The sequence below is a fragment of the Brienomyrus brachyistius genome, chromosome 12 (assembly GCF_023856365.1).
Source record: "Brienomyrus brachyistius isolate T26 chromosome 12, BBRACH_0.4, whole genome shotgun sequence".
NCBI lineage: Eukaryota > Metazoa > Chordata > Actinopteri > Osteoglossiformes > Mormyridae > Brienomyrus > Brienomyrus brachyistius.
Window position 1 is genome coordinate 7,686,912 of NC_064544.1, and position 27,531 is coordinate 7,714,442.

A 27,531-nucleotide genomic window follows, 5' to 3' on the forward strand; every position below is an offset into this window, starting at 1 on the left:
CCATTTGACCCATTGGTCGAATTATGAAGCTTTCGAGTTCCAAGGTTCCACTGTATGATATAATATAATGTAATATAGCAGGATTATCGGTATGTGTGTTCCTGCCAATGTCTATTATCCATTGCTTAATTGCCAAACTTCATGTGAATGCATAATTCAGCTTGTGACTATTCTAACCATTATTTTACTGTATGTTAAGTATAACTTATTCCAGCAGCTGGAAGATGCAGATTATATCTTTGTGACAGTTTGAACAAGCTTGCTACTGAGCTTCATGGTTATTGAAATAGATTTTTGCTTTAAAAAATTGCCGATATTTTAATTTTGATCATAAGCTCAGTAATACTTGTAGTGGATGATCAGGGTGCCTCTATGTGCCACTGGATGATTGAGAGCTGCAGTTCTACACTGGCAGGTGACATTTCATGGTATAGCTGAGTTTTGCTTTGGGTATCAGGTGCAGATTCACATTCAGTAGGCTAAAATCAGCTGCCTGCCAAGGGACTGCTGTTCCCTGTGTCTGTGCCTGCCTATCTAACCTGGCACTGGCCTCCATTAAGGCTGATGATCTCACCACCACCCCCTGTCCGCCTTCCTCCCCCCAATAATGTGCTGCCTTTTTCCCCCTCGGCAAAGGAAGTGAGGCTGCCATCCTTTCATGGTGCTTTTTCTGCAGCGATTGACAGTTTTGAAATCTGCAGTGCACATTGTGGATATTGGACAGCTGAGAAAGGCTTCATATGTGGGTGAGCTTGTCAGAGCCTGCTGCTTTACAGTCACCCTTCCTGATATTTTTGTTCTCACATTCTTAGGACTTACGGATATTCTGAAATGTAGACAGCGAAGTATTGATAAATTAAGTCAGTGATGTCTGCTGCCAGGTCATCCAAAAATGCCGGGAAGTTTGTCTTGAATGAAAGGACCCCATGATGATCCGTCCACCGGCACCTCTGCTCTTACAGTATGTCTAATAAGGATTTGAAGATACTGTATCTTGCTGTGTTGTGTGATCCTCAGATTTATAGGCTGTACTGGAGTAATTATCTTTTTATTCCACAAGTGACCGACCTGCACTTTGAGGTTTCTTGGTGGTTCTGAAGGTTCTGGATGTCCAGGAGCATGCTGTCTCTCTCAGAGTTTGAAGATGCAGTTCACTGTCAGGGCCAATAGCTTAGTCTGTAATCAGTCAAAATGTTCATATATTTTAAATGAACAAATGACCTTTTTGTCACTGAGATCAACATTGTACTTATCTAGGTACTGTACTTATATATAACTGTTTGGAATTATACAGAAAAAACATCATGTAGCCTTTGATTGAATGTCATCTGTATTTGAACATCATGTGCAGACTGCAGGGATGCTGGTCGACATAAAGATGATGTCAGTAATTCCTTAATCTTTTCTGCCAAATGGGTGGCAGTGGGGCCTCACATCTTAGGGTTCTGCAGTATGATGCTGAATGTGTGACACTGGGGCCTCGCATCCCGGGATTCTGCAGTGTGATGCTGAATGTGTGACACTGGGGCCTCGCATCCCGGGGTTCTGCAGTATGATGCTGAATGTGTGACACTGGGGTCTCGCATCGCGGAGTTCTGCAGTGTGATGCTGAATGTGTGACACTGGGGTCTCGCATCGCGGAGTTCTGCAGTGTGATGCTGAATGTGTGACACTGGGGCCTCGCATCCCGGGGTTCTGCAGTATGATGCTGAATGTGTGACACTGGGGTCTCGCATCGCGGGGTTCTGCAGTGTGATGCTGAATGTGTGACACTGGGGCCTCGCATCCCGGGGTTCTGCAGTATGATGCTGAATGTGTGACACTGGGGTCTCGCATCGCGGGGTTCTGCAGTGTGATGCTGAATGTGTGACACTGGGGTCTCGCATCCCGGGGTTCTGCAGTGTGATGCTGAATGTATGACACTGGGGCCTCGCATCCCGGGGTTCTGCAGTATGATGCTGGATGTGTGACACTGGGGCCTCGCATCCCGGGGTTCTGCAGTGTGATGCTGAATGTGTGACACTGGGGCCTCGCATCCCGGGGTTCTGCAGTGTGATGCTGGATGGGTGACAGTGGGGTCTCGCATCCCGGGGTTCTGCAGTATGATGCTGAATGTGTGACACTGGGGTCTCGCATCGCGGGGTTCTGCAGTGTGATGCTGAATGTGTGACACTGGGGTCTCGCATCGCGGGGTTCTGCAGTGTGATGCTGAATGTGTGACACTGGGGTCTCGCATCGCGGGGTTCTGCAGTGTGATGCTGAATGTGTGACACTGGGGCCTCGCATCCCGGGGTTCTGCAGTGTGATGCTGGATGGGTGGCAGTGGGGCCTCACATCTCAGGGTTCTGGCTGTGTGTGTGTGCAGTTTGCATGGATTCACTTAATTTAGAAATACTTGCTTATTTGTAAATTGCGTGGCCTTACCGTGTGTTTCCCCTGTATGTGTGCTAAGGGTATATGATTTGATTCTTTTTGCATAGAAAAATGATCCACAAACAGCTGCCAGAGTACAGAAAATGAGAGTGTGTGGAAGGAGAAAGCAGTAATGTCTGGACAGGGCTGGACAGTAATGTCTTGTAAACTTCATTCCTACCCATAAGTATCACGGCTGTCTCTAGTTTCCTGTCCTATCTTGTATAAGGACACGCCTTCCTCTCGCTCTACTTAAGTTAATCTGTTAATGAAAACATTTCCAGGATAAGGGTTGTTTGTCTTCTCTTTCTTTGGCTCTTTACGTTGTCCCTGTTTTATACTTCTGTCACCTTCTGTGTTGTGGGGCTCAAATTCCTTTACAGTAATTTTCTCATTCGAAAACTTCCGGTTAACTTGTGATAGAGCTGGAATGCCAACTCTCCCATATGTGTGGTGCAGGCAGCCTGCTTCCTGAGTGTGTCTTTAAGTTGAATTTGTATGTAAGTTGGAACCATCATGATGAAGCACATAATAATGATAATAATAATTATACAGTAATAACAGCAGGACCTACATACACTCCTGTACTGCACCTCGAGCTGAAACGCAGCTGAAGTCGTGCAGTGTTTTCCTGAGCATCACAAAGTACAAGCTGTCTGTGTCTGTAAGTCAGACATTTTTAACCCGGGGGCTGCTTGAACATAATACATAACTGTGTTGTGGTTAAAATCTATGGTTGAGTATTTTTGTGATCACATGCTTATAAGTAGGTTTACATGAAAAACCTCTTCAACTATAATGATTACAAATCATAATATTCTCTATTTTTATTCTTTGCGAGCTATTGACAAGTCAGTTGGATTATTGATGTACCTCATTTAACTATTGTAATTGGACTGTTTTCAGTGAATCAGGACAGAAGAGGCTGTTAAAACGCAGGAAAATGAGAGCCTGTTTGAGAGCACTCAGCAGAAGCAGAAATCAGGCATTAAGGACACAGTGTGTGTGTGTCTTTTTGCCTTTAAATACTCAGAGAAGATGGATGGGTCTAAATGCCAACTGTGATTGGCTGTTTGCTGCTAAGACACGATGTATGAGTATAAAAAGTCTGAGTCTCACTAATGAAATGAAGTTAACATTAAAAAGATTTGCCATGTCAGTGAAGTGAAGCGTGGGGTACAGTGTGTGGATGTCACACACACACGGATATTAGGAGCAATGTTAGGCTGCCCCCTACTGGCCATTGCTGATTCGTGGGTGCTTAATCAGACCAGACCCTTTCAGCTCTCTGCCACGACTCACAGAGACCTCGCTATAGACTCTTGTTCACTGTTGATGTTCGGACAGTTGCCAGCCTGTTCGGTTCACTTCCGTTATTGTTGCCCGGCTGAAGGTTTCTGTTGTCATTGTTGATCCTGTTCTGACCATTGACCTGCTTCTGCTAAATTACTCCGTTTTAAAGCTTCCAAGCCTGTGACCATAGTGCCTTCACCTGTCAGTGCTGGGAAACAGACAGCGTCATTTGTGCTTTGCCTGTAGTCAAATGCTGTGCTCATCCTTAACATTGCGGCACAGCAAAGTGCAAAGCACAGGAACCCTGGGCAGCTCATGAGTATGTTCCTCATTCAGATATCCCCACTAAACTGCATGATATGAATTAGTGGCAGTTTCTGAGTTTGTTCAATCTTTCTTAAACCATCCATACTATAATACAAACATTTTAGCAAACTTGTTTCCTCAGATAATGTTTATATCTATGTATTTTATTTGTATCTGTAACGTTCTCTAAGCACTTCAGTAGAAGAGTGAACTGAATTTAACTAAATGAAACAAACCGTGATGGCTGTGATTCTCATAGGCCTGCTGTACTGATGCTATTCTGACCCTATGACCTGCATTGAGTTCTGTTTATCTGTAAATCACTGTACCTGTTAGAGTACATCTTGCAATTTTTCTTATTAAACACCATAAAATAATGGGCATCTTAAGGAAACTGCCTTCGTTTTCCCAGTTTTCCCATTGGTTTTTCCTGCTGCTGACGTGCCTGATGGTAGGCAGCTTAAAGGCTGAACCTTTTCATTATCACAGCAACTTGCTGAGACTTTTAACCATCACAGCAGCAGGATTAATTCACATTAATCTTATTGTGAACATTGTATAGGTTGCAGCTAATCGCTTTATTTAGTTTGAACTCTTCCTCTTCAGTTTACAGCGGCGGTCTGCTGAATCCTTGGTAGTGTACCTGTGTGTTGTGCTGCATTGATGACACATCTTACAGCTTTCTTGCAACAACCAGCATTGCCGGCTGGTGTGGCTCAGTGGCGTCATACTTCTGGGGTTTTGGGTTCAGCTATGAGGTCTGTGATGAACTGGCATCCCATCCTCTGTTCTGTTTGTTGTGCCCAGTTCATTCTGGGAGGGGTCCAGGCATAGTGTCACCCTGCATTGACCTGGAATAAGCAGTCATGGAGAATGTGGGCTGTGACATTGGCCTCCATTGTAGGATGTAAATGAGTAAAGGGATACATGCCAAAGTGATGCCGCCGTTGTAGCACAGGGCGGGCAGGATGCAGGAAACTGCTAAGGCCTTTCTGGTTTCTCCCTTGCTTAACATGTCTGTGTTATAAACGGCTGCTAATTTCAGCTAAACAAACCGAGGCCTTAATCTCCTGTGGCTCTGAGTTACTGCAGTACGTCTGCATTTCACCTGATGCTTTTAATCACACAGCGAGCTTGTTAAGACGCACACACTCCAGCACCATCCTCATCATCACCGTTTCTTCATTCTCTTTCTGTGTGTAAAAGAGAGTCATTTATTTTTATGAAGGCAGCTTGGCACCGACACATACACTGCAAGGCTGGAATCTCCCTAAGAGTGTCTTATCTAAAATGTCCTGCATTAGCAGTGTAGCATTAGCTAAACAGCCAGCCTCTACTTCATTGACAGCACATTCATTTAATCCTTGCAAATTAATATGATTTGTACATAACTGGTACTGAATAACCCCTTTATAATACCTTGGTTATGCTTCTTCTTGCTAAACTACCATAAAATTAAGACAATTAATAATCATTCATCTTTCTCGATGAGACATCATTACCGCCACGCAAAGGCCAAAGCTAATGAAACACTACAGATATTGGACGTATCCAGTCCATTTCCCAGTACACCATTGTCATTCCTGATGAATTGTAGTCTAGCATGAAGCATTAGTTTAAGTAATTTCCTCCGGGATTAATAAAGTTTTCTGATTCTTATTCTGATTTTGATTTACATGTTTTTAAATGAAGCTGCATTTTCTGATGATCTGCATAATTGACTGTGTAGTCCTGTGTAGGTTTTAGCTATTAATGAAATAGCTTTATGTAAATGACATTATAGCAAAGACTCCAAATACTGTGTACGTTTTCTTATTCATTTTGATCACTCCGTGGGCAGCACAGTGGCTTAGCTGGGCTAGTTAGCACACCTCCACAGCTCGGTTCAGGTGCTGCCAAGCGGACTGTTTTTGGAGTCTGCATGTTGTCCCCCATGGACTCTGCATGTTTTCCCCCATGGACTCTGCATGTTGTCCCCCATGGAGTCTGCATGTTGTCCCCCGTGGAGTCTGCATGTTGTCCCCCATGGACTCTGCATGTTGTCCCCCGTGGAGTCTGCATGTTATCCCTTGTGGAGTCTGCATGTTGTCCCCCGTGGAATCTGCATGTTGTCCCCCATGGACTCTGCATGTTGTCCCCCATGGAGTCTGCATGTTGTCCCCCGTGGAGTCTGCATGTTATCCCTTGTGGAGTCTGCATGTTATCCCCCGTGGAATCTGCATGTTGTCCCCCGTGGACTCTGCATGTTGTCCCCCATGGACTCTGCATGTTGTCCCCCGTGGAGTCTGCATGTTGTCCCCCGTGGACTCTGCTTGTTGTCCTCCGTGGAATCTGCATGTTGTCCCCCATGGACTCTGCATGTTTTCCCCCATGGACTCTGCATGTTGTCCCCCGTGGAGTCTGCATGTTGTCCCCCGTGGAGTCTGCATGTTGTCCCCCGTGGAGTCTGCATGTTGTCCCCCGTGGAGTCTGCATGTTATCCCTTGTGGAGTCTGCATGTCATCCCCCGTGGAATCTGCATGTCGTCCCCCGTGGAATCTGCATGTTGTCCCCCGTGGAGTCTGCATGTTGTCCCCCGTGGAGTCTGCATGTTGTCCGCCGTGGACTCTGCATGTTGTCCCCCGTGGACTCTGCATGTTATCCCCTGTGGAGTCTGCATGTTATCCCCCGTGGAGTCTGCATGTTATCCCCCATGGAATCTGCATGTTGTCCCCCGTGGAGTCTGCATGTTGTCCCCTGTGGAGTCTGCATGTTGTCCCCCGTGGACTCTGCATGTTATCCCCTGTGGAGTCTGCATGTTATCCCCTGTGGAGTCTGCATGTTATCCCCCGTGGAATCTGCATGTTATCCCCCGTGGAATCTGCATGTTGTCCCCCGTGGAGTCTGCATGTTGTCCCCTGTGGAGTCTGCATGTTGTCCCCCTTGGACTCTGCATGTTGTGCCCCATGGAATCTGCATGTTGTCCCCTGTGGAGTCTGCATGTTGTCCCCCGTGGACTCTGCATGTTGTGCCCCATGGAATCTGCATGTTGTCCCCTGTGGAGTCTGCATGTTATCCCGTGCTCTGCTGCTTTCTGTCAGCTGTTCTGCTTTCTGGTTCAGTTGTCCTTGGGGTGTGAGCCACATCAATGGACTAGCATCCCATCTGTAGTGTTTGTTCCTGGCATAGTGTTCAGGCTGACCCTAACCACACATTGGATATGGATGTAGAACAGGGGATTATTATCATCTATTACATCCAGGTGAAAGTGTCATGTTTCTCTTAGGAAGCTAGCAGCAGCTTGACGTGCTGTTTATGGTCATTAATAATTCCCTGGATGTCTGCATATCTGTGTGCCTTATCTGATAAATTCTACTGATCTATGAGGGACCACATGCTACGTGTTGCATGTGAGGGTCAACATATTGATATATGTGGCTCAAAACAAGGTGCTGTGAAGTGGAAATGATTCGTGCAGCATGGAGATGTCCTCCACTGACGCTCATGGCGTCAGTCATACGTAGTGCCTGCAGCATAGGACGTTAATGACATCAACAGGGAGTGTGAGAACAGCACTGTGGTCTGTGTGTAAAATGTCGCATTTCACATGCACTGGACTCTGATTGTGTCCGATGTCTGAGTGAGCCAGCTGCTCCATGGCCTTTCCCGCAGGTGGCAAACCTGGCCTGCTCCATCTCCAACAACGAGGAAGGTGTGAAGCTGGTGCGCATGGCCGCCACGCAGATAGACAGCCTGTGTCCACAGGTAGGGGGACCAGCCACGGCCAGCAGGGCTGACTCACCTCACACTAAGAGCATGTGACCTAAAGCCAGGCGTGTTTGGAAGAGCACGGTGACATTCCTGGGGGGGGATGGGACACACAGAGGTTTATGGACAGGACATTCAGGCCCCTTCATGCACATTTTAGGTTTTTGTTTCAGAGTCACTAAGCCTTAACATCCACTGTTTGAATTATAGCTCAAAATATTCTGTTTCTCGTATGGTTTAGTCTTCTGTTTTCTTTCGAAATGCTTGTTCTGTTGTAAGATGGCAGTTTTCTCCCTCTGTTTAACAGTCATTTTGATGAAGTGAGCACCACCACATTAAGGAAATGACGATAGAGTTGGGTCCAGTTTTTGCAAGAGTATAAATCATGATAAAGCAAAATAATAAAATGCCATAATTTGCTAGCCAGGTACAGGTTAAAGGTGCAGCAAAGCTGACCTTCTTATAGGTAAACCAGCGTATGTGGATGATATTCATTTTCTTATCTCTGTTTCCTAGGTGATCAATGCTGCTCTTACGCTGGCTGCACGTCCTCAGAGCAAAGTCGCCCAGGATAATATGGATGTCTTCAAAGATCAGTGGGAGAAGCAGGTCCGGGTGCTGACTGAAGCTGTGGATGACATCACCTCCGTGGATGACTTCCTGTCTGTCTCAGGTATCTTCTGCTGAGTATAAGTATGTGAAGGTTCATGCACTACAAACTGAAGGAATTCATTTCATCATCTGTCCTACACTCTGAGCTGCTGTGGACATATTGGGGTACTTGGGCTTTTGATACTTTCGTTCATTGAGGATGATGATGATGATGATGATGACGATGACGACGATCATGAAGACACAGACTGATCCCCCTCCTCCCCCCCCGTTTCCTTCAGAAAACCACATCCTCGAGGACGTGAATAAATGCGTCATTGCGCTACAGGAGGGCGATGTGGACACATTGGATCGGACTGCAGGCGCCATCCGAGGCCGGGCTGCCCGCGTTGTGCATATCATCAATGCCGAGATGGAGAACTATGAGTGTGGCGTTTACACAGAGCGTGTTCTGGACTCCCTCAAGATCCTCTCAGAGACCGGTACACACACAGCACTGGGCATCCCTTTAAATGGTCTGCTGATAACCTCTATTACCAACCACCATCCTCTCAGAGACCGGTACACACACAGCACTGGGCATCCCTTTAAATGGTCTGCTGCTAACCTCTATTACCAACCACCATCCTCTCAGAGACCGGTACACACACAGCACTGGGCATCCCTGGTAAACTGTATGTTTACCAATCTCTGGGTGTCCATTTAAATGGTTTGTTAAAATGGTTCAATAATTTTCTCCAGTCTATTTCTGGCACAGTCCATTATATTCTGAGCTGTCCGTTACATTCAAGCACACTCACTGAAAGACACAAACTCAGACAGTGTCCAGTGATTAACTGTCACCACATTCCGCTTATTTAGTTTATGTCTGGAGCGCTTTCATGGAGTTAGTTGCTCTGGTAGGTGGGTGGGATAGTTGGTAAGTAGGTAAGTAGATAAATATATATATATATTTTTTTTGCCCAGGGGAAAATCCCTTCACTGCTCGTCCTCCCGCGGGCAGATTCCTAATTTAAGTTACGTTTGTTCTAAGGAGAGAGAGGCTGTGTCTCCTTGAGAAAGGTACCAGTTTGTAGTCTGTGCAGCGATTCACCCAATTGACATTTTTAGCTATTGTAAATTAATTATCCAAGTTAAGTCATATGACTGATGTATGCAATGGATTTAAATTCATAAGAACACAGTCCATTGGCTGCTTTGAAGCTGTTCTTCATGGTAACTGGAGGGGTGGGAAATTTCAATCCTTTTTCCAGATATAAAATGGGACCTTGAATTTTAAATGTAGGAGTAACATGCACAGAGTAGCTGCTTCTTCAGACTGAGAGGAGTCAACTGAGGTGGTTTGAGCATCTTATAAGGAGGCCACGTGGATGGCTTCCAAAGGAGGTTTGAACATCTGCTTCATTTGACCATTTGTGGATCCCCTTAGAGTGAGCTTGAGTATGTGGCCATGGAGAGAGGCCTTGTCTCACCTGAGGTGTTAACGGGAGAATCAGTGGGAACATGATGATAAAGCTGGTGGTGATGATGATGATGATCGTGAAGATGGTGATGGTAGATATGATGATGATGATAATGGTGATGCTGCTGTTGATGGTGGTGGTGGTAGTGGTGATGCTGATGGTGATCATGATGATGGTGATGGTAGTGATCATGATGATGGTGATCATGGTGATAATGTTGAAGATGGTCATGGTGGTGGTAATGATGATGGTGATGGCAATGATGATGATGATGATGCAGGACATGCAGAGTGTCCCCAGCCCAGCCCTGTGACACCCATCAGGCCCCAGGTGTGTATGACACGTAGGACATGCAGAGTGTCCCCAGCCCAGCCCTGTGACACCCATCAGGCCCCAGGTGTGTATGACACGTAGGACATGCAGAGTGTCCCCAGCCCAGCCCCGTGACACCCATCAGGCCCCAGGTGTGTATGACACGTAGGACATGCAGAGTGTCCCCAGCCTAGCCCTGTGACACCCATCAGGCAGGCCCATGGTTGCCCCTGAATCTGCTCCAGTGTGCCCAGACAAGGTGAAGCAGCTGATTGGCACACTGAGGCCTCATTAGTGTGGAAAGGAGTGTAAGCCATTTTCCAAAGGTGCATTGACTTGTAGGGTGAGGACAGAGCTCACCCTGAATGACACGTGCCAACTCTCTCTCCTTCCCCTGTGTTGCAGTCATGCCCCGTTTTGCTGAACAAGTTGAGGTTGCGATTGAAGCACTGAGCACAACCCCTTCGCAGACCTTTGAGGAGAATGAATTCATCGACGCTTCTCGTCTCGTGTATGACGGCGTTCGTGACATCAGGAAGGCGGTCCTCATGATCAGGGTACGTCTTACAGCACCAGCCACTGACCTTTCTGCTGTTATCTAGCCTACTTCTGGTCTGCAGCATGACTCACAGAGCTGATATATCTGTGCATTAACTTAGCATTCAAGAGGGCACATCCTCTTTTTACTTCACCAATTCAGCCTGGACCACTGGAGTTTGTGAGAAATGCTCAGATGTTAACTGGAGGCTTTCCTGTGTCTTCGGGGCTTTCCTGTGACAGATGGGTGCAATGCCTCTTTTGCAGCAACATACACAATTTATGAAACGTTAATATTTTGGAAGCACTCCGAGTGTCGCTACAAAAGCAAATTATGGGAAATGAGCTGCTGCTGGTGAATAATGTAAAACGTGGCTTTGATGTTCCTTTGACCATCTCAGCTCAGCTTCTTTTCTCCATATGTCTTAGACTGAGCTACAGGCCTGCATTCTGCTCTGATTGTTGTTTAATTCATTCTTGAATACATCTTTAAAATAGTACTGCAAAATGAACTATGCTTACAAATTCTGTGTTATTTACTGCACGCATTAATGGAGCTCATATTAATGTAATTTTGAATGATTCTGAATAAGCTGTTTCTGGGTCTTGTAGCTAAACCATTATGAATGTTTAACAGTAGAGATATTTAGCTTTAGGCCCAGAGATGGACCAGCCTTGGCACATGAATACATTATTACATCATAATGAATACCATAAGAAGTTGTTCATGTTTCCAGCTGCCCCTTTTTTAATTAATTCCCAACTCTTTAACTCTTTAATATTTTATGCCTTTATATTAATGATACTGAAAGGCATGTTAGAGTCAAGAAGTTTATTCATCACATGCACAGTTGTACACATGCAATATGTAGTAAAATGTAACCCTGGTGACTCCGAGCAGCTGTGCATAAGAGAATAGTAAAATATATAAAAATAACAATATAAAATAAAAAAAATATATGAAATATGTACATAATCTATACATAAGTGATAAGGGAAAAGTGACTGTGCTGTGCAATATAAGCGCAATGTGCAAGAGACCTGAGAAATATAGCAACAGTACGGACAGTAGGAACTGATGTAAGCAGTACTCATGGGATTATGGGGACTCATGCACAGTGTGCAGAGAGTGATGTCAGTGTTTACAGTGACTCCTCAGTCACTGTAGAGTTCTTCGGGAGACCAAGGGGCACTGAGATTTAACCTGGATTAGGAGCCTTACTGGTCAGCGTACACAGTGTGCAGAGTGATGTCGGTGTTACAGTGACTGAGGAGTCACTGTAGAGTTCTTCGGGAGACCAAGGGGCACCCATTTAGCCTGGATTAAGAGCCTTACTGGGGCAGGCTTGTTGTCTCTGGGACCCCAATCAAAAAGTCACTTTGGGGCCCCTGACTTCCCTGAAAGGTTGCAAAACACAAACTAAATAACTAGCAAATAAAGTAACAAGATGATATCTAGCTGTCTGGCTAACAGAACATGCTGCTTCAGCATCTCCTAAATAGGGAACACGATTTTTTTATATATATTATGTGTAGTGTCTGTTTGTGGGCAAGAGGGGGCCCCAAAACTCAGGCCCCACACAAATGCATGATGGGCACTCAGATGTGCCCTTTGATAACCTTGCTGATAACATACAGGAGAATATTAAGAAGACTCTCCTTTGGAACTCTTACTGTTACAGTAGAGGTCATCTGTTGCAGCACCAGACACTGCTCAGAACGCGCACCTCCAGGCAGATGCTCTGCTGTTACACCTGGACTCTAGCTGACGGAGCATCACAGGGCTAATGCGTCACTCTCCGTTTTTATGTTTCCCTGCTGGCCAGACACCAGAGGAGCTGGAGGACGACTCCGACTTCGAGCAGGAGGACTATGACGCTCGCAGCCGCACCAGCGTGCAGACGGAGGATGACCAGCTCATTGCTGGGCAGAGTGCCAGAGTGAGTCCTGCACACTCACAGGCCAGGACCCGAACCCCAAGCCTGACCCTGTCCCACGCACCTGTGGCCCTGGGCAGGATGAGTGGCTGGTGGATGGATGGATGGATTGATTGATTGATTAGATTATTCAGGGTTAGGGATTAGGTTCATTAAAAAAAATCACAAATATGTGGTTCTTATTATTCAGATCATTTCAATCTCTCATATTTTCTAATATCTTCCTGTTTAAATTTGTATGAGATACAAGGTGCCATTTCTGAAGAAATACTGCAAAAAGGGCTGGACAGCATATGGAGAAAACTGATATTCTGTTAAAATGGGAAATTTACAGTGCAAATAATACATTTTACGACCAGTGTGATGTCTGCAAAAAAGTCTAATGTTTAAAATATGTTGAATCTACAAAAGAATAGTGTGTGGAGTGACTGCGATTATAACCTGGTGAAACTCCAGAATAGTAAAGGCTTAGTTAACAGGTTAACTCATCATACTTATATAATTACAGAGGTAACACGCAGACATGTACCTGCAGATGCTCATAATCCATGCATCGATGGGATCATATCAGGAATTTACATTTCCACCCTGGGGGGAGGCAGCCATCCGTGTTCCATTATCATTATGGAATTATTATGGGTCACTTTACTCCTCTTGCATGGTCGCTGTTTTCCTGTTGGTGTTGAAACTTACAAAACTCAAAGGATAAAGTAAAGAAAAGTATGACTATGCAGAGGAAAGCAATGCAACACACAGCCTTTTAATAATACATGCCTTCATGCATTTTAATAAATGCCTATAGTCCTAGTAACTGCAATGCATAATTCATTATGGTCCAGGTTGTCCCCAGATCAAAACATCTATTACTAAACAAAATAAAGAGGAAAAAAATTATTTGTATACCTTATATACAGACGTGGACAAATTTGTACCCTTCCAAAAAACAAGCTTTCTGACACGGGGCAGTGTGTTTGGCTCCAGGACGCCTTGGTAGTCTTGATACTTCATTGTGTCCTGCACAGATTCAAGGTTCTCCGTGCCAGATGCAGTAAAGCAGCCCCCAAACAAAGCCGACCCCCCCATGAATCACTGTAGGTTTGGCGTTATTTTCTTTTAAAGCTTCATTTCCTTCTCTAAACATACAGCTGATGTGTCTGGCCAACAAGCTGCAGTTTTGTCTCATCAGTCCAAAGGACAATCTCCCGGAAACTGTGGGGTTTGTCAGCATACATTTTGGCGAATTCCACTCTGGCTTTTGTATGTTTTTCTGTCAGTAGTGGAGACCTCCTGGCTCCTCTTCCATGGAGCCCATTATTGTTCAGAATGTGATGGATGGTGTGATCAGACAGTGACGTACCTTGACCTTGGAGCTCAGCTTGAATGGTTTTGGATGGTTTCCGTGGTTCTTTTCCTACCATCCTCACTATCCTTCTGATCAACCTGAGGTTGCATTTCCTCTTGCATTCACGTCTTGGGAGGTTGGCTACAGTCCCATGAACCTGTATACTTTTTAATAATATTGGCAGCTGTGGTCACAGGAACATGAAGCTGCTTGGAGATGGTCTTATAGCCTTTACCTTTAACACTGTTATCTGTAATCTCCTTTCTGAGCTCCTCAGTCAGCTCTCTCCTCTGCTTTCTCTGGTCCATGTTCAGTGTGGTGACACAATGATACCAAACAACACAGTGGCATGTTCTTTCCCTTTAAATTGGCTGAATGTCTGATGAAAAGCTTGACGGCACCTGTGATACTAATTAAGGTTAAACAGTTTGAAACATGACTATAAAGCAAATCTGTCCATACTATTTTAGAATATCTTTGTAAAATAATAAATCATTTATTTTCACAGTTTTATTGGTTTACTCTATCACATACTAAAGGCATGCAGGTGCACATTAGACAATTACTTATGAATGATTTTTCAGGGGAAATGAAGCATTGTTTCAATGAGCTGTAAGGGAACCAACAAATTTGTCCATGTCTGTAAATTCTATCACATTAAATCTCTGTCATTGATTATATTTTGATAACATGGATTAACAGGCAGAAAGCAGACAGTGACATATCTCGCTAAACCATAAAACACAGCTGTGTCCCTCAAATGTGCTTGTCAAGTCAATCTGTGAACTCTTTGAGATGTATAGGAGAAATTGCTGCCAATCTGATTCTAACCTATTTCTTCTGGCCCCCTTCCTGTCCAACCCCAACCGTCCATCTCAGGCCATCATGGCTCAGCTGCCACAGGAGGAGAAGGCTAAGATCGCTGAGCAGGTGGAGAGCTTCCGGCAGGAGAAGTGCAAGCTGGACGCCGAGGTGGCCAAGTGGGATGATAATGGAAATGACATCATTGTGCTGGCCAAGCAGATGTGCATGATCATGATGGAGATGACAGACTTCACCAGGTGCGTGGGACTGGACAACTCAGACATGAATTAGTTTACAACAAGGAATGTTTCTCTGATTTATAGATCAGGCCAACTGGCCATAATTTGGCACAATAGGGAAACTATTTTCCTTCCTAAATAAAAAGTATAAATAACTTTAGTCACTCTGCAGAACAATAATTTCTTCATAATTGGTCTGAATAATCTGATTTCATTCACTGTATTGCTTGGTCACAGAGGTAAAGGGCCACTGAAGAATTCCTCAGATGTGATTAATGCTGCCAAAAAGATCGCAGAAGCAGGATCCAGGATGGACAAGCTGGCCCGGGCTGTGGCAGACCAGGTAGCCTAAACCAGGTCATGCTGAATATCTCTTATATGGATTTTGCTCTAAATAATGTATTATTAAATTATAATCGTTGTAGATCAGTACAGGCCTTGGTAACTGTAGATGAATGCATAATGAAAGCCATGGGGTGGCCTGAGGTAAATGCCATGGGCTGGTCTGAGGTAAAAGCCATGGGGTGGTCTGAGGTAAAAGCCATGGGGTGGTCTGAGGTAAAAGCCATGGGGTGGTCTGAGGTAAAATCTATGGGGTGGTCTGAGGTAAAAGCCATGGGGTGGTCTGAGGTAAAAGCCATGGGGTGGTCTGAGGTAAAAGCCATGGGGTGATTTGAGGTAAAAGCCATGGGGTGGTCTGAGGTAAAAGCCATGGGGTGGTCTGAGGTAAAAGCCATGGGGTGGTCTGAGGTAAAAGCCATGGGGTGGTCTGAGGTAAAAGCCATGGGGTGGTCTGAGGTAAAATCTATGGGGTGGTCTGAGGTAAAAGCCATGGGGTGGTCTGAGGTAAAAGCCATGGGGTGATTTGAGGTAAAAGCCATGGGGTGGTCTGAGGTAAAAGCCATGGGGTGGTCTGAGGTAAAAGCCATGGGGTGGTCTGAGGTAAAAGCCATGGGGTGGTCTGAGGTAAAAGCCATGGGGTGGTCTGAGGTAAAATCTATGGGGTGGTCTGAGGTAAAAGCCATGGGGTGGTCTGAGGTAAAATCTATGGGGTGGTCTGAGGTAAAAGCCATGGGGTGGTCTGAGGTAAAAGCCATGGGGTGATTTGAGGTAAAAGCCATGGGGTGGTCTGAGGTAAAATCTATGGGGTGGTCTGAGGTAAAAGCCATGGGGTGGTCTGAGGTAAAAGCCATGGGGTGGTCTGAGGTAAAATCTATGGGGTGGTCTGAGGTAAAAGCCATGAGGTGGTCTGAGGTAAAAGCCATGGGGTGGTCTGAGGTAAAAGCCATGGGGTGGTCTGAGGTAAAAGCCATGGGGTGGTCTGAGGTAAAAGCCATGGGGTGATTTGAGGTAAAAGCCATGGGGTGGTCTGAGGTAAAAGCCATGGGGTGGTCTGAGGTAAAAGCCATGGGGTGGTCTGAGGTAAAAGCCATGGGGTGGTCTGAGGTAAAATCTATGGGGTGGTCTGAGGTAAAAGCCATGGGGTGGTCTGAGGTAAAAGCCATGGGGTGGTCTGAGGTAAAAGCCATGGGGTGATTTGAGGTAAAAGCCATGGGGTGGTCTGAGGTAAAATCTATGGGGTGGTCTGAGGTAAAAGCCATGGGGTGGTCTGAGGTAAAAGCCATGGGGTGGTCTGAGGTAAAAGCCATGGGGTGGTCTGAGGTAAAATCTATGGGGTGGTCTGAGGTAAAAGCCATGGGGTGGTCTGAGGTAAAAGCCATGGGGTGGTTTGAGGTAAAAGCCATGGGGTGGTTTGAGGTATCCTCCATGCTTCAGCAACTTGGCAGGGATATCGTCAATGCCTGGGGTCATTTTTTAGGGAGCAGACAGCTGTCAGAATCTCAAAGAAGGTTGGTATCTGACTGAGAAGTTGAATAGTGTATTAGAGTAATAGAGTATTCAGGCAGCCCCTTTAGTATGGAATGGTCTACAGGAGCATGCTGATTAAGATGAGAACAGAATTCTGTGCTGATCTTTTAGGAGGGTAACTCTGTGCACCTCTATTGATCTGGCACTTCAAATGGATTGGGTAACTAAGTTTGAAATTGGGATTGGCTACGTAGACCTACATCATCACCTGAGATTTTCAGACAGGCAGTGATATACGTACCCTGTGCCGAGAGATGAATATTCAGTGTGAAGTGTTTTTTTGTTGTAGTCACAACATGCAATGTTTTTTACTATCCAGTCAGCTAGTGTTCAGGTTTTTGCTTTTACCCTTCATCTAAATTACTCACTGGAGGCAAGTGGGTTTGTGGAATTTGCAGCTCTGCCTATAACAGTGTAAAGATGCAGCTTTCTCGGCTGAGTATGATTATGGTAACAAGGCAGCAGGCACACACAATAGGGCTGAGGTCACCAGGTGGAGGTGGCACTGCCAGAGCAGTAGAGGAGCCTACAGTGGCTCTCAAAAAGAAATTCTGTGGGGCCTGGATCATCTTAGCATGCATAATGCAGGAACATCAAAGGAGAAAGAGGGTCACAGCCCTGCTTCTGGATTATTAACAAGAAAATGTAAGAGAGCAAGTGAATTGTATTGCTGTATACATTTTATATTAATGGGTGTATCAATATAACATTGATAGGATTTGCACTAATATCAAAAAAACATTGTCTGCAGTATTTTCAGTATGATCTGTGGCAGTATCATTCAGCTGCGTAGCAAAATAAATCAATAAATAAATCACAGAAAGAGGCAGGATGAACAGAAATTGCCGGCATTGGCATCACCATGCATCTGGGATTGGTGAGGCTGTTTCTCGTGCTTCTGCCTGAGCAGTTACCCTTTCCCTGTCACTATGCTCACTGTAAACACATGCGGAATGTTCCATGCTCTCCTCACCACTACAAATGCCTTGTTTTCCAGTGTCCTGATTCAGCCTGCAAGCAGGATCTTCTTGCCTACCTGCAGAGAATTGCTCTCTACTGCCATCAGCTGAACATCTGCAGCAAGGTGAAAGCAGAGGTGCAGAACCTTGGAGGGGAGCTCATTGTCTCAGGGGTGAGTCAACACAGTTACACGATGGCAACGGTACCGTGATGTATATGCAGATCAATGCAGCATTACAAGATGGACGGCACTGCCTCATTTCCTGTCTCTTGTCTGATGAAATAAACAAATAAGTTCCAGGAATAGATGGCTGTTGCCTTCTATGAGTGTTTGGCACCAGAATGAAAGGATAAAGATGCATTTAAACAGCCTGAAATCTGTGCGGTCTGTGTTATACGAGTAGCACCAAATCATAGATGTATCCTAGCAACATGCATCAAAATAGGTTCTGCTTTAAATAAATGTAGATGTAACCGGTCTCGTTTGGGTCTTTGTTTACGGCCCGATCGTGCCAAGCGAGCCCAGTTAAAACATAGTCCCGGTTAAAGTCCGAGAGCTGATGCTCTCACTCTGCGTTGTGTATTTTTTTTGTTGTGTGTGGTGTGTGGGTGCGGGAGAGGGAGAGACGACACCGCGTGGCTTCCTCTGGACTCGGGATCCGACGTCCCTTTATTGGCACGTGTCTTTTCCTCTCTCTCTGGTAATGAAGAGCAAAGTGTTAATTCCCCAGCAGCATGTAGCAGCTCAACATTCTCTTCCTCGAAGAGACAGGGAAAGAGCGAAATGAAAAAAAATATACATCAATATATAAAAAAAATAAAACAAACAAAACATACCTGGTAATGAAGAGCAAAGTATTAATTCCCCAGAAGCATGTAGCAGCTCAACATTCTGCCCATGTGCACCCCGACAATAAAAAGAAAAACACAAACCAAATGAAGTTCATACATTAAAATATTGCTTGATATATATTAATAATGATATGTTTAAACTTTTGTTACAGGAATTTTATATAATAATAAAAGGATTATTTTCTATTTAATTGGGTTAATGAGAGAGCCATGTTACCTCTTCCTCGAAGAGACAGGGAAAGAGGAAGAGGAAACGCGTCACGCCCCCTTTTTACCAGTGGGAGGCACCATGAAGCAGGGCCTTCTGGGAATTCTCCTTACTCCCTCTCCTATTCATTTTACCAGGATTTTAATAAGGAATTTTGAGTAATTATACATACCAAAACAACTTTGTTACATTCACCCCCCTAGAATTACACAAAATTCTTACATAGGGCGGGAGAGAGAAAAAAAAAAAACAGACCAGGAAAGAGCATTATACAAACACAGTATAACCCAGTGAATCAACTACCCCAAAGTAGGGTCAAGGAGCACTTGAAGCATGCATGGCGCCTTGCAAAACCTCAAAGAACATCCTCGGGAAACCATAGTGCCACATACACTACACAGCTCAGTCCGATGACTGTTAACACCCATGACAGCAACATCATGGTACATACAGGACTTAATAGAAAAAAAAAAAAAAAAAGAAGAGGAAAAACACCATTCAATGTGCCAAATAACAAAAAGAAACAAAAAAAACAAGCACTAATGTGCCTCCAATCTATCTACTCTCAAAGGAGGGAACAACATGTGACATAGACTCAAGCAACCGTCGAACAGGTTTAATCATCCTCCCAAACCGTGAAACACGAGAGCCCTCACCTACATTAACTTGAGGCTGCCTAAACCCAGGGTGGGAAAGGATGTGGGGTAAAGGAGATACAACTACAGCACCTTCACTAGGAGAACCCCTAGAGTCTACCAAATTATGACATGTCGGACTAGAGGTATCAACTGCAGTCTCTGTACAAGGGGTATCTGGCTGTGCAGCCGCCGTCTGACTACTGACTGGAGAGGTATCACAACCTTCAGATCCAACGTGATCAACACCAGCAGAGAGATCCTGTAAGGAGCCCGCTTCAGTCCTCTGGGAGACAGGCCCATCAGAAAGGCATTCCCCCAGTGGCAGAAACCCAGCGTGGAGAAGTAAATTGCGATGGACAACTCTCACATTGCCATTGCCATCCTTGACCCGATAGACGTGAGTGGAGGGATTTGACTCTACCACTGTATACAATACAGGTTCCCACTTATCAGCTAATTTGTGTTTCCCCCTTACACCTTTGTTAGCTACCAGTACAGCATCACCAATGCACAAGGCATAGCCTTTGGCTCTCTTGTTGTATTGTTGAGCCTGGTGTCGCTGCTCAGCAGTGGAATTCTTTTGAGCAAGAAGCATTGCTGAACGAAGGTTATCCACTAAGGACTTCACATACTTATCATAATCACACACCGAGGGATCGCGAAGGACATTTCTGAAAACTAAATCGACTGGCAGTCTGGGAACCCGACCAAACATGAGGAAAAATGGGGCAAAGCCAGTGGTCTCATGGACAGTGCAATTATAAACAAAAGTCATACTTTGTACCAACTGTGGCCACTTGTGCTTTGCTGCTGGAGGCAGCGATCGCAGCATGTTACCCAGTGTACGATTGAACCTCTCAGTTCCACCATTACCCATCGGATGGTACGGTGTGGTCCGTGACTTCTCAATATTGGTCAACTCTAGAAGCTCAGCAAGTAACTCACTGCCAAAACTCGTGCCCTGATCAGAGTGCAGTCTTTCAGGAAAGCCATAAACACAAAAGAACCCATCCCAAAGTTTCTTTGCCACGGTCTTTGCTGTTTGGTCCCGACAAGGAAAAGCATGTGCCAGCTTAGTAAAATGGTCAGTAATCACCAACACATCTACAGACTTATCATTATGTTCTGCTGACCAAAAGTCAATAGAGACCAGCTCAAGTGGAGCTGAGGTCTTAATATTCTCCAAGGGAGCTCTCGCTGAAGGTTCAGGAGTCTTACTGACAACACATCGCCTACATGTTTTCACGTGGGCACGAACATCTTTCTCCATGTCACACCAGAAGAAGCGCTGCCGAGCAAGAGACAGAGTACGTGGAAAGCCTTGATGACCAGCACTATCGTGAATACCAGTTAGTGCAAGTGATCTCAAGGACTTAGGAACCACAAATTGGAATCGCTTATGTTTGGTCATAGGATCTTTCGTGACACGATACAGGACACCATTCAATATTGTCAACTTATCCCACTGCTTTAGAAGTTTTAATGTCTGAACAGTCACATGGGCTCGTTCCCGCCTCGAAGGCCTACGCTTCCTCACCACGTAAGGTACCACACTGGCGATTACCTGATCTTGGCTCTGATGGGACTGTAAGTCAGACAGGGAAAGGGTTTGAAACACCTCGTTAGCAGGAGGGACCACATCACTCAGGCTTCCAGCCAAAGTCAATGCACGCTGGGCTGAGGCTGACTCCCAACCATCATGTGCGGACAATAAAGAAGAGACCACCTCAGATGACAACGGGGCAGATGCAGCGTCTGAATGCACAAGCGAGTGAGGCATGCAAGAAAGCCGAAAAGCATCCTGAAGAAGCTCATGCCTCACACCCTGCGTCTGGTCAAGCAACTCAGAGTATGATTCCGACATTAGCCGACGGTAAAGTGGTTTCACAAAGGGCTCCCTGCTCAATGCATCAGCCACCACATTCTGTCTGCCAGGAATATACTTGATGTCGAAAGAATAAGCAGCTAGTTTTGACACCCATCGCTGCTCGCAAGCGTCCAGCTTCGGCTTGGTTAAAATATAAGACAGTGGATTGTTGTCTGTCCATACCGTAAACTCATGACCCTTGAGCCAATGACTAAACTTGTCGCACACTGCCCACTTTAAGGCAAGAAACTCCAACTTGTATGCAGGATAATTAACCTGACTACGTGTAAGGGATTTACTGGCAAAGGCTACCGGCCTAGCTTTCTCCTCCCCCTCCGGGACCTGCGAAAGTACCGCTCCGAGACCATCAAGCGAAGCATCAGTGGACAGAACAAACGGACGACTGAAGTCAGGATGTGCTAGGACAGTGCTGCCCAACAGAGCAGATTTAAGATCAGCAAAAGACTTATCGCAAGCTGAAGACCAATCACTTGGTGTTAGCACACGGAATGTTCCTGGTTTCTTTCGCATTGATCGGCCCTTTTGCACACGTTTCTGACCTGCAGTCAAACCAAACAGCGGTTTAGCCAGAGATGAACAATCTGGAATAAAGTGCTGGTAAAACATGACCATGCCGAGAAAGGATCGAACCTTCTTCTGAGATGGAGTGCAGCCGTCTGCTTCCATCAAGTCCTCCTTCTTGAATTTTGTTATGACATTAACTTTCTCCTGATCGACCGAAACTCCACTTTCACCCACCACATGCCCTAAGAACCGGACAGACCTTCGGAGGAAATGACACTTCTTCTGGGATAACTTCAAATTGTTAGCTCTAAGACGCGAGAACACCATCTCCAGACGCTCCAGAGCTTCACCCTCTGATGGTGCAAAAACAAGTAGGTCATCTAAGTAACAAAGGAGATTGGAGAAATTAAGATCCCCGAAAATACTGAGCATCATACGCATGAATGAAGCAGGACTATTGCAAAGGCCCTGAGGCAACCGGTTATATTCGTACAACCCAAGAGGAGTCGTAAAGGCTGTATAATGTTTGTCTTTTTCATGCAGAGGAATGTTGTAAAACCCTGAAGTCAAATCCATTGTACTAAAGAAAACATTACCACCAAGAGCCGCAAGACAGTCTGCCGGGTTCGGTAAAGGATGCGCATCCTTGAATGTTCTTGCATTCAGCATCCGAAAGTCTGTACAAATACGCAAGCCTCCATCTTTTTTCCACACCATCACCAAAGGTGAAGCATACTCACTCACTGACTTACTGATGATATTCTTCATTTCCATTTCAGTCAGAACCTCTCTTAACTTATGGTAGTGAGCTGGTGGAACCCTGCGGTAAGGCAATCTAAATGGCTTCTCATCAGAGAGTCTAATACGGTGTACGAAATCTCTCACTTCACCACAATCTAGATTCCCACGAGAAAAGACATCCTGGTACGAAAGAAGAAGCTCTGCCAACTTATTTTTCCACTCGCCGGACACCTCACACCCTTCGATGTTAATGTCACCTAATCCACACCCCGCAAGACTACGTACAGGATCAGGAACTGCTTGTGGAGACGAAGCATCAGTCACTCGAGAAGAATTAGCTAGCCCTTGCATGAAGGTCAGATCTTCTAGGGCAAGACAAGGGAATACATCCGCCAATTTCGCATTGCGACGCATGGTTACAGGGTGCTGAGAAGCATTCAGGATCTTCATGGGCACCCATCTGTCACCCCACATAGGTGTAACAACCCGGCCCACCATAATGTTCTTAGGTGTAGCACGGGAGGATGTTGGTTCCACAACAACAGTACTCCCTGGTGACATTGGAGCCTCACTGGGCAACTTTCCCCACACTACATACTCGCTGCGTGGAAGCAGTGTGATTGCCTGTCTGAGTTTTACTGTTCCAATTTTATTGGGCACAGTGGAACTAGACCAGCGGGAGACACAACTAATAAGCTGGAGAAACTGTTCACAGTCAGAATTAGCTGAACGAGAAGAAATAAGATCCCAATACTTCTCAGAAGATTTCATGGAACTAATGACTGACCGCAAGACATTACTACCTACGATGAAATCATCTAGTTGACCAGGCACAACCAGTGTAGGTACTGAAAATTTTAGACCATAGACATCAATGTTCAGTTCGTAAATGCATTTTGGCTTTGTGGTCAGTCCACCACATCCGACGAGGACTACTGACTCTGGGACAGGCTGAGCAGCCAAAGGAACATTAGCTGCCTTAAGAAGTGCTTCAGCCGTTTCACTGAGAGTGCAAGACATACTCCCTGAATCAAGCATACCTCTTAAAGTACACAAACCACTGACTGAAACTGGAGTGTAAAACAACTCATTTGCTCCTTCAAGAGCCTGGGGTTCGACTGGGGTGGCGAACTGGCTGTTAGTGAGACCACAAGAACCACCATCATCAGAGCGGTCGAGGGAAGTCCCAACATAGCTCATGCTATCCCTCATTCCACATGAGCTAGTTAGTTTAAAGCCGGCGTAGACGAAGAAAGACCCACCGAACGAGACTGTGAAGGAAGTAACGACGGGCACTGACTCCTGAAGTGACCAGGCTTCAAGCAATGGCGACACAACTTATCACGCTTACAGTGTGCATAGGTGGAATGATCTCTAGCACTACAGACTCTACATGTTGTACTTGTCACATCCTTCTGACATCGAGAACGGTGAAAACCCATAGCAGGCAACGACTGAGACTCTGCAGAACATATAGTCAAGGCTTTGTCAAAGACAGCAACCAGCTGGCTCAGACCAGAGTCAGAGGAATAAGCATTAGGGGACTGGACAGCTGAATGAGGAACCACTGGGGCCATTGCAGCTAGCGGCCTGGCAGAAGAGGACACCGGCTGCACCGAACTGTTCACATGGGTGTTGGGACTATTAAAATATGTGCCACCCGTGTTAGAAGGCGTCGGCCCCAACTCACATTCATGACTCGGCGGAACAGGTACAACCACACACTGACCATAAACAGACATGCTCTGAGAACGGTGCGCTTTAGCATTAGCACCCTTCAGATAACTCACGTGGCTGTCCAATCGCTCCTGCACCTCAGCAGCAGTCCACTTTTCAGCTGGCTTGAACTTGAAAGACATCTCAAGCTCGGGATCAGGACAGTGAGAAATAAACATGAGCACAACTTCAGCGTTTGGGTCCTCAATATGTTTCCCTCGTCTGCGCAAACATTCCCCAACTGCATCAATCATTTTGTTCAGCCTTATCCAATAATCTAAGGCCGACTCACCTGGCTTTGGAACTGTACTGTAAAAGTCTCTCATAGGCATATTAGAATAAGCAATATCACTGAAATTTCGTACAAGGATGTCAAAGACAGTTGCAGCAAGCTCTTCTGGCTCTAAATCGGCACTGCTCCGTAAAGACACTTTAACCACATCCCTAGCTTTACAGGTTAATCTGCTCATTACAAAATCATACATTTCACCATGAGTGTCATACGACATTTTGGCAGCATACCGCTCCATCATCTCCTTCCATTCATGGATGGTAAACTTATCTGAACCATCACCTCTGTAGAAGGGAGGCAGATCTGAGCTTGGCTGAACCACTACCCTTAGCTCTGAAGCATCATGGCGTCCAGGAGTTTGTGAAACACCCAGGGACTTTGACAGGCCACTGCTGTGGTGATTCAGGGTGGACAAGTTAGCAGTAACACTCTCCCCAATTTGCTTGGCTAAATCGGCTATGATACTGCCCATAGCATCAACAGTAATCACTTGAACTGGATTATAGGAAGAGTCTGAAGCAGGGGTAGAATTAGCCACAGGAACTGGCTCAGGCTGTCTAGCTATGGGTGTAGTCTCACTTCTACCTGCATGGTTTAAAAACCAACCCCGTCCCCTACCAAGACTGCAAGGTGAAACTTCCCTATTAGTGTCTGGCAAACCCAGCATACTAAACATACCTACCTTTGACATGGCTAGAAGAATAAATCACAAGCAGTGATATGAAAGTCAGTACTCACTTAAAAGAAAGTTGAGAGAAAGGGGGAAAAAAATCCTCTGTGATTATTACCAGCTTTAACTGATTAAATAACTACTCAAGGTAATACACTGTTAGACTAAACACTCACACTTAACTAGCATGACTACAATAATAAAACTGCACAACACGTGCTACTCCATACAATTGTACTACAGCTCACAATGTGGTCAGCAGTCTAAACATTCTGGTAATATACAGGAAATGTAAACAATCAGAGAGGGAAAGAAAAAAAAAGATTCATTAAATAACATGAAGTCACCCAAAAAAAAAGGACAAATTTCAACACTGAGTTGAACGACACTTTTTTTCGGTCATTAACAGCTGTTAGTCCGGAGAGCGCGACGGGGAAAAGCAGCGTCCTCGCGGTGATCCTCTGCGCGGTTTCAGCACACACACACACCATCCGGGTCACGGCACCAAATGTAACCGGTCTCGTTTGGGTCTTTGTTTACGGCCCGATCGTGCCAAGCGAGCCCAGTTAAAACATAGTCCCGGTTAAAGTCCGAGAGCTGATGCTCTCACTCTGCGTTGTGTATTTTTTTTGTTGTGTGTGGTGTGTGGGTGCGGGAGAGGGAGAGACGACACCGCGTGGCTTCCTCTGGACTCGGGATCCGACGTCCCTTTATTGGCACGTGTCTTTTCCTCTCTCTCTGGTAATGAAGAGCAAAGTGTTAATTCCCCAGCAGCATGTAGCAGCTCAACATTCTCTTCCTCGAAGAGACAGGGAAAGAGCGAAATGAAAAAAAATATACATCAATATATAAAAAAAATAAAACAAACAAAACATACCTGGTAATGAAGAGCAAAGTATTAATTCCCCAGAAGCATGTAGCAGCTCAACATTCTGCCCATGTGCACCCCGACAATAAAAAGAAAAACACAAACCAAATGAAGTTCATACATTAAAATATTGCTTGATATATATTAATAATGATATGTTTAAACTTTTGTTACAGGAATTTTATATAATAATAAAAGGATTATTTTCTATTTAATTGGGTTAATGAGAGAGCCATGTTACCTCTTCCTCGAAGAGACAGGGAAAGAGGAAGAGGAAACGCGTCACGCCCCCTTTTTACCAGTGGGAGGCACCATGAAGCAGGGCCTTCTGGGAATTCTCCTTACTCCCTCTCCTATTCATTTTACCAGGATTTTAATAAGGAATTTTGAGTAATTATACATACCAAAACAACTTTGTTACATAGACAATGTTAGTTATTCTCTTACATACCAGTGCCTGCTTATTCCTGCCCTGCAAAGAGACCTTCAAACACAGGTGGATCTGTCTGGTTCTGCTATATTGTTGGGAAATTGGAATTCCTCTGAAGACGGTCAAAAATGCTACATAGATTGTTATCTTACTAGGAAAATGACTGGATATAATGAATAAGCAATGACTATGTGTTCCAGTCATTACACATCGATTTCCGGCTTTGTTCTGTACAGCCACAGTGGCTGACGTGGGTAAATGCACTCCGGTCATCTTCATGTCTTCCAGTCATTACACATCGATTTCCGGCTTTGTTCTGTACAGCCGCAGTGGCTGACGTGGGTAACTGCACTCCGGTCATCTTCATGTCTTCCAGTCATTACACAGCGATTTCCGGCTTTGTTCTATACAGCCGCAGTGGCTGACGTGGGTAACTGCACTCCGGTCATCTTCATGTCTTCCAGTCATTACACAGCGATTTCCGGCTTTGTTCTGTACAGCCGCAGTGGCTGACGTGGGTAAATGCACTCCGGTCATCTTCATGTCTTCCAGTCATTACACAGCGATTTCCGGCTTTGTTCTGTACAACCACAGTGGCTGACGTGGGTAACTGCACTCCGGTCATCTTCATGTCTTCCAGTCATTACACAGCGATTTCAGGCTTTGTTCTGTACAGCCGCAGTGGCTGACGTGGGTAACTGCACTCCGGTCATCTTCATGTCTTCCAGTCATTACACAGCGATTTCAGGCTTTGTTCTGTACAGCCGCAGTGGCTGACGTGGGTAAATGCACTCCGGTCATCTTCATGTCTTCCAGTCATTACACAGCGATTTCAGGCTTTGTTCTGTACAGCCGCAGTGGCTGACATGGGTAACTGCACTCCGGGAATCT

The 27,531-nt window shown here is 45.4% G+C and overlaps 1 protein-coding gene and 1 long non-coding RNA gene across 9 annotated transcripts in view; both read left to right on the forward strand.

Moving 5' to 3' along the window:
• LOC125704445 (catenin alpha-2) overlaps positions 1-27,531 on the forward strand; it is a 144,425-nt gene that overhangs the window by 112,113 nt on the left and 4,781 nt on the right. For 4 of the 5 annotated variants that reach the window (XM_048969996.1, XM_048969999.1, XM_048969997.1 and 1 more), the window contains 8 exons: positions 7,663-7,755; positions 8,275-8,431; positions 8,652-8,852; positions 10,551-10,702; positions 12,509-12,622; positions 14,841-15,022; positions 15,242-15,347; positions 17,871-18,005. In XM_048969996.1, coding sequence (XP_048825953.1) covers positions 7,663-7,755; positions 8,275-8,431; positions 8,652-8,852; positions 10,551-10,702; positions 12,509-12,622; positions 14,841-15,022; positions 15,242-15,347; positions 17,871-18,005 — 1,140 coding nt within the window. The remainder of the gene's footprint in view (positions 1-7,662; positions 7,756-8,274; positions 8,432-8,651; positions 8,853-10,550; positions 10,703-12,508; positions 12,623-14,840; positions 15,023-15,241; positions 15,348-17,870; positions 18,006-27,531) is intronic. The other variant, XM_048970000.1, reaches the window with a different exon arrangement.
• Positions 15,692-17,864, forward strand: LOC125704451 (uncharacterized). Of its 4 annotated transcripts, none has more exons than XR_007381139.1 (3): positions 15,692-15,874; positions 15,971-16,234; positions 16,499-17,864. It is a non-coding gene; the product is annotated as an uncharacterized LOC125704451 (long non-coding RNA). The 4 variants fall into 4 exon arrangements; XR_007381142.1 differs by having other exon boundaries at positions 15,971-16,162; positions 16,523-16,605; XR_007381141.1 differs by having other exon boundaries at positions 16,547-16,582.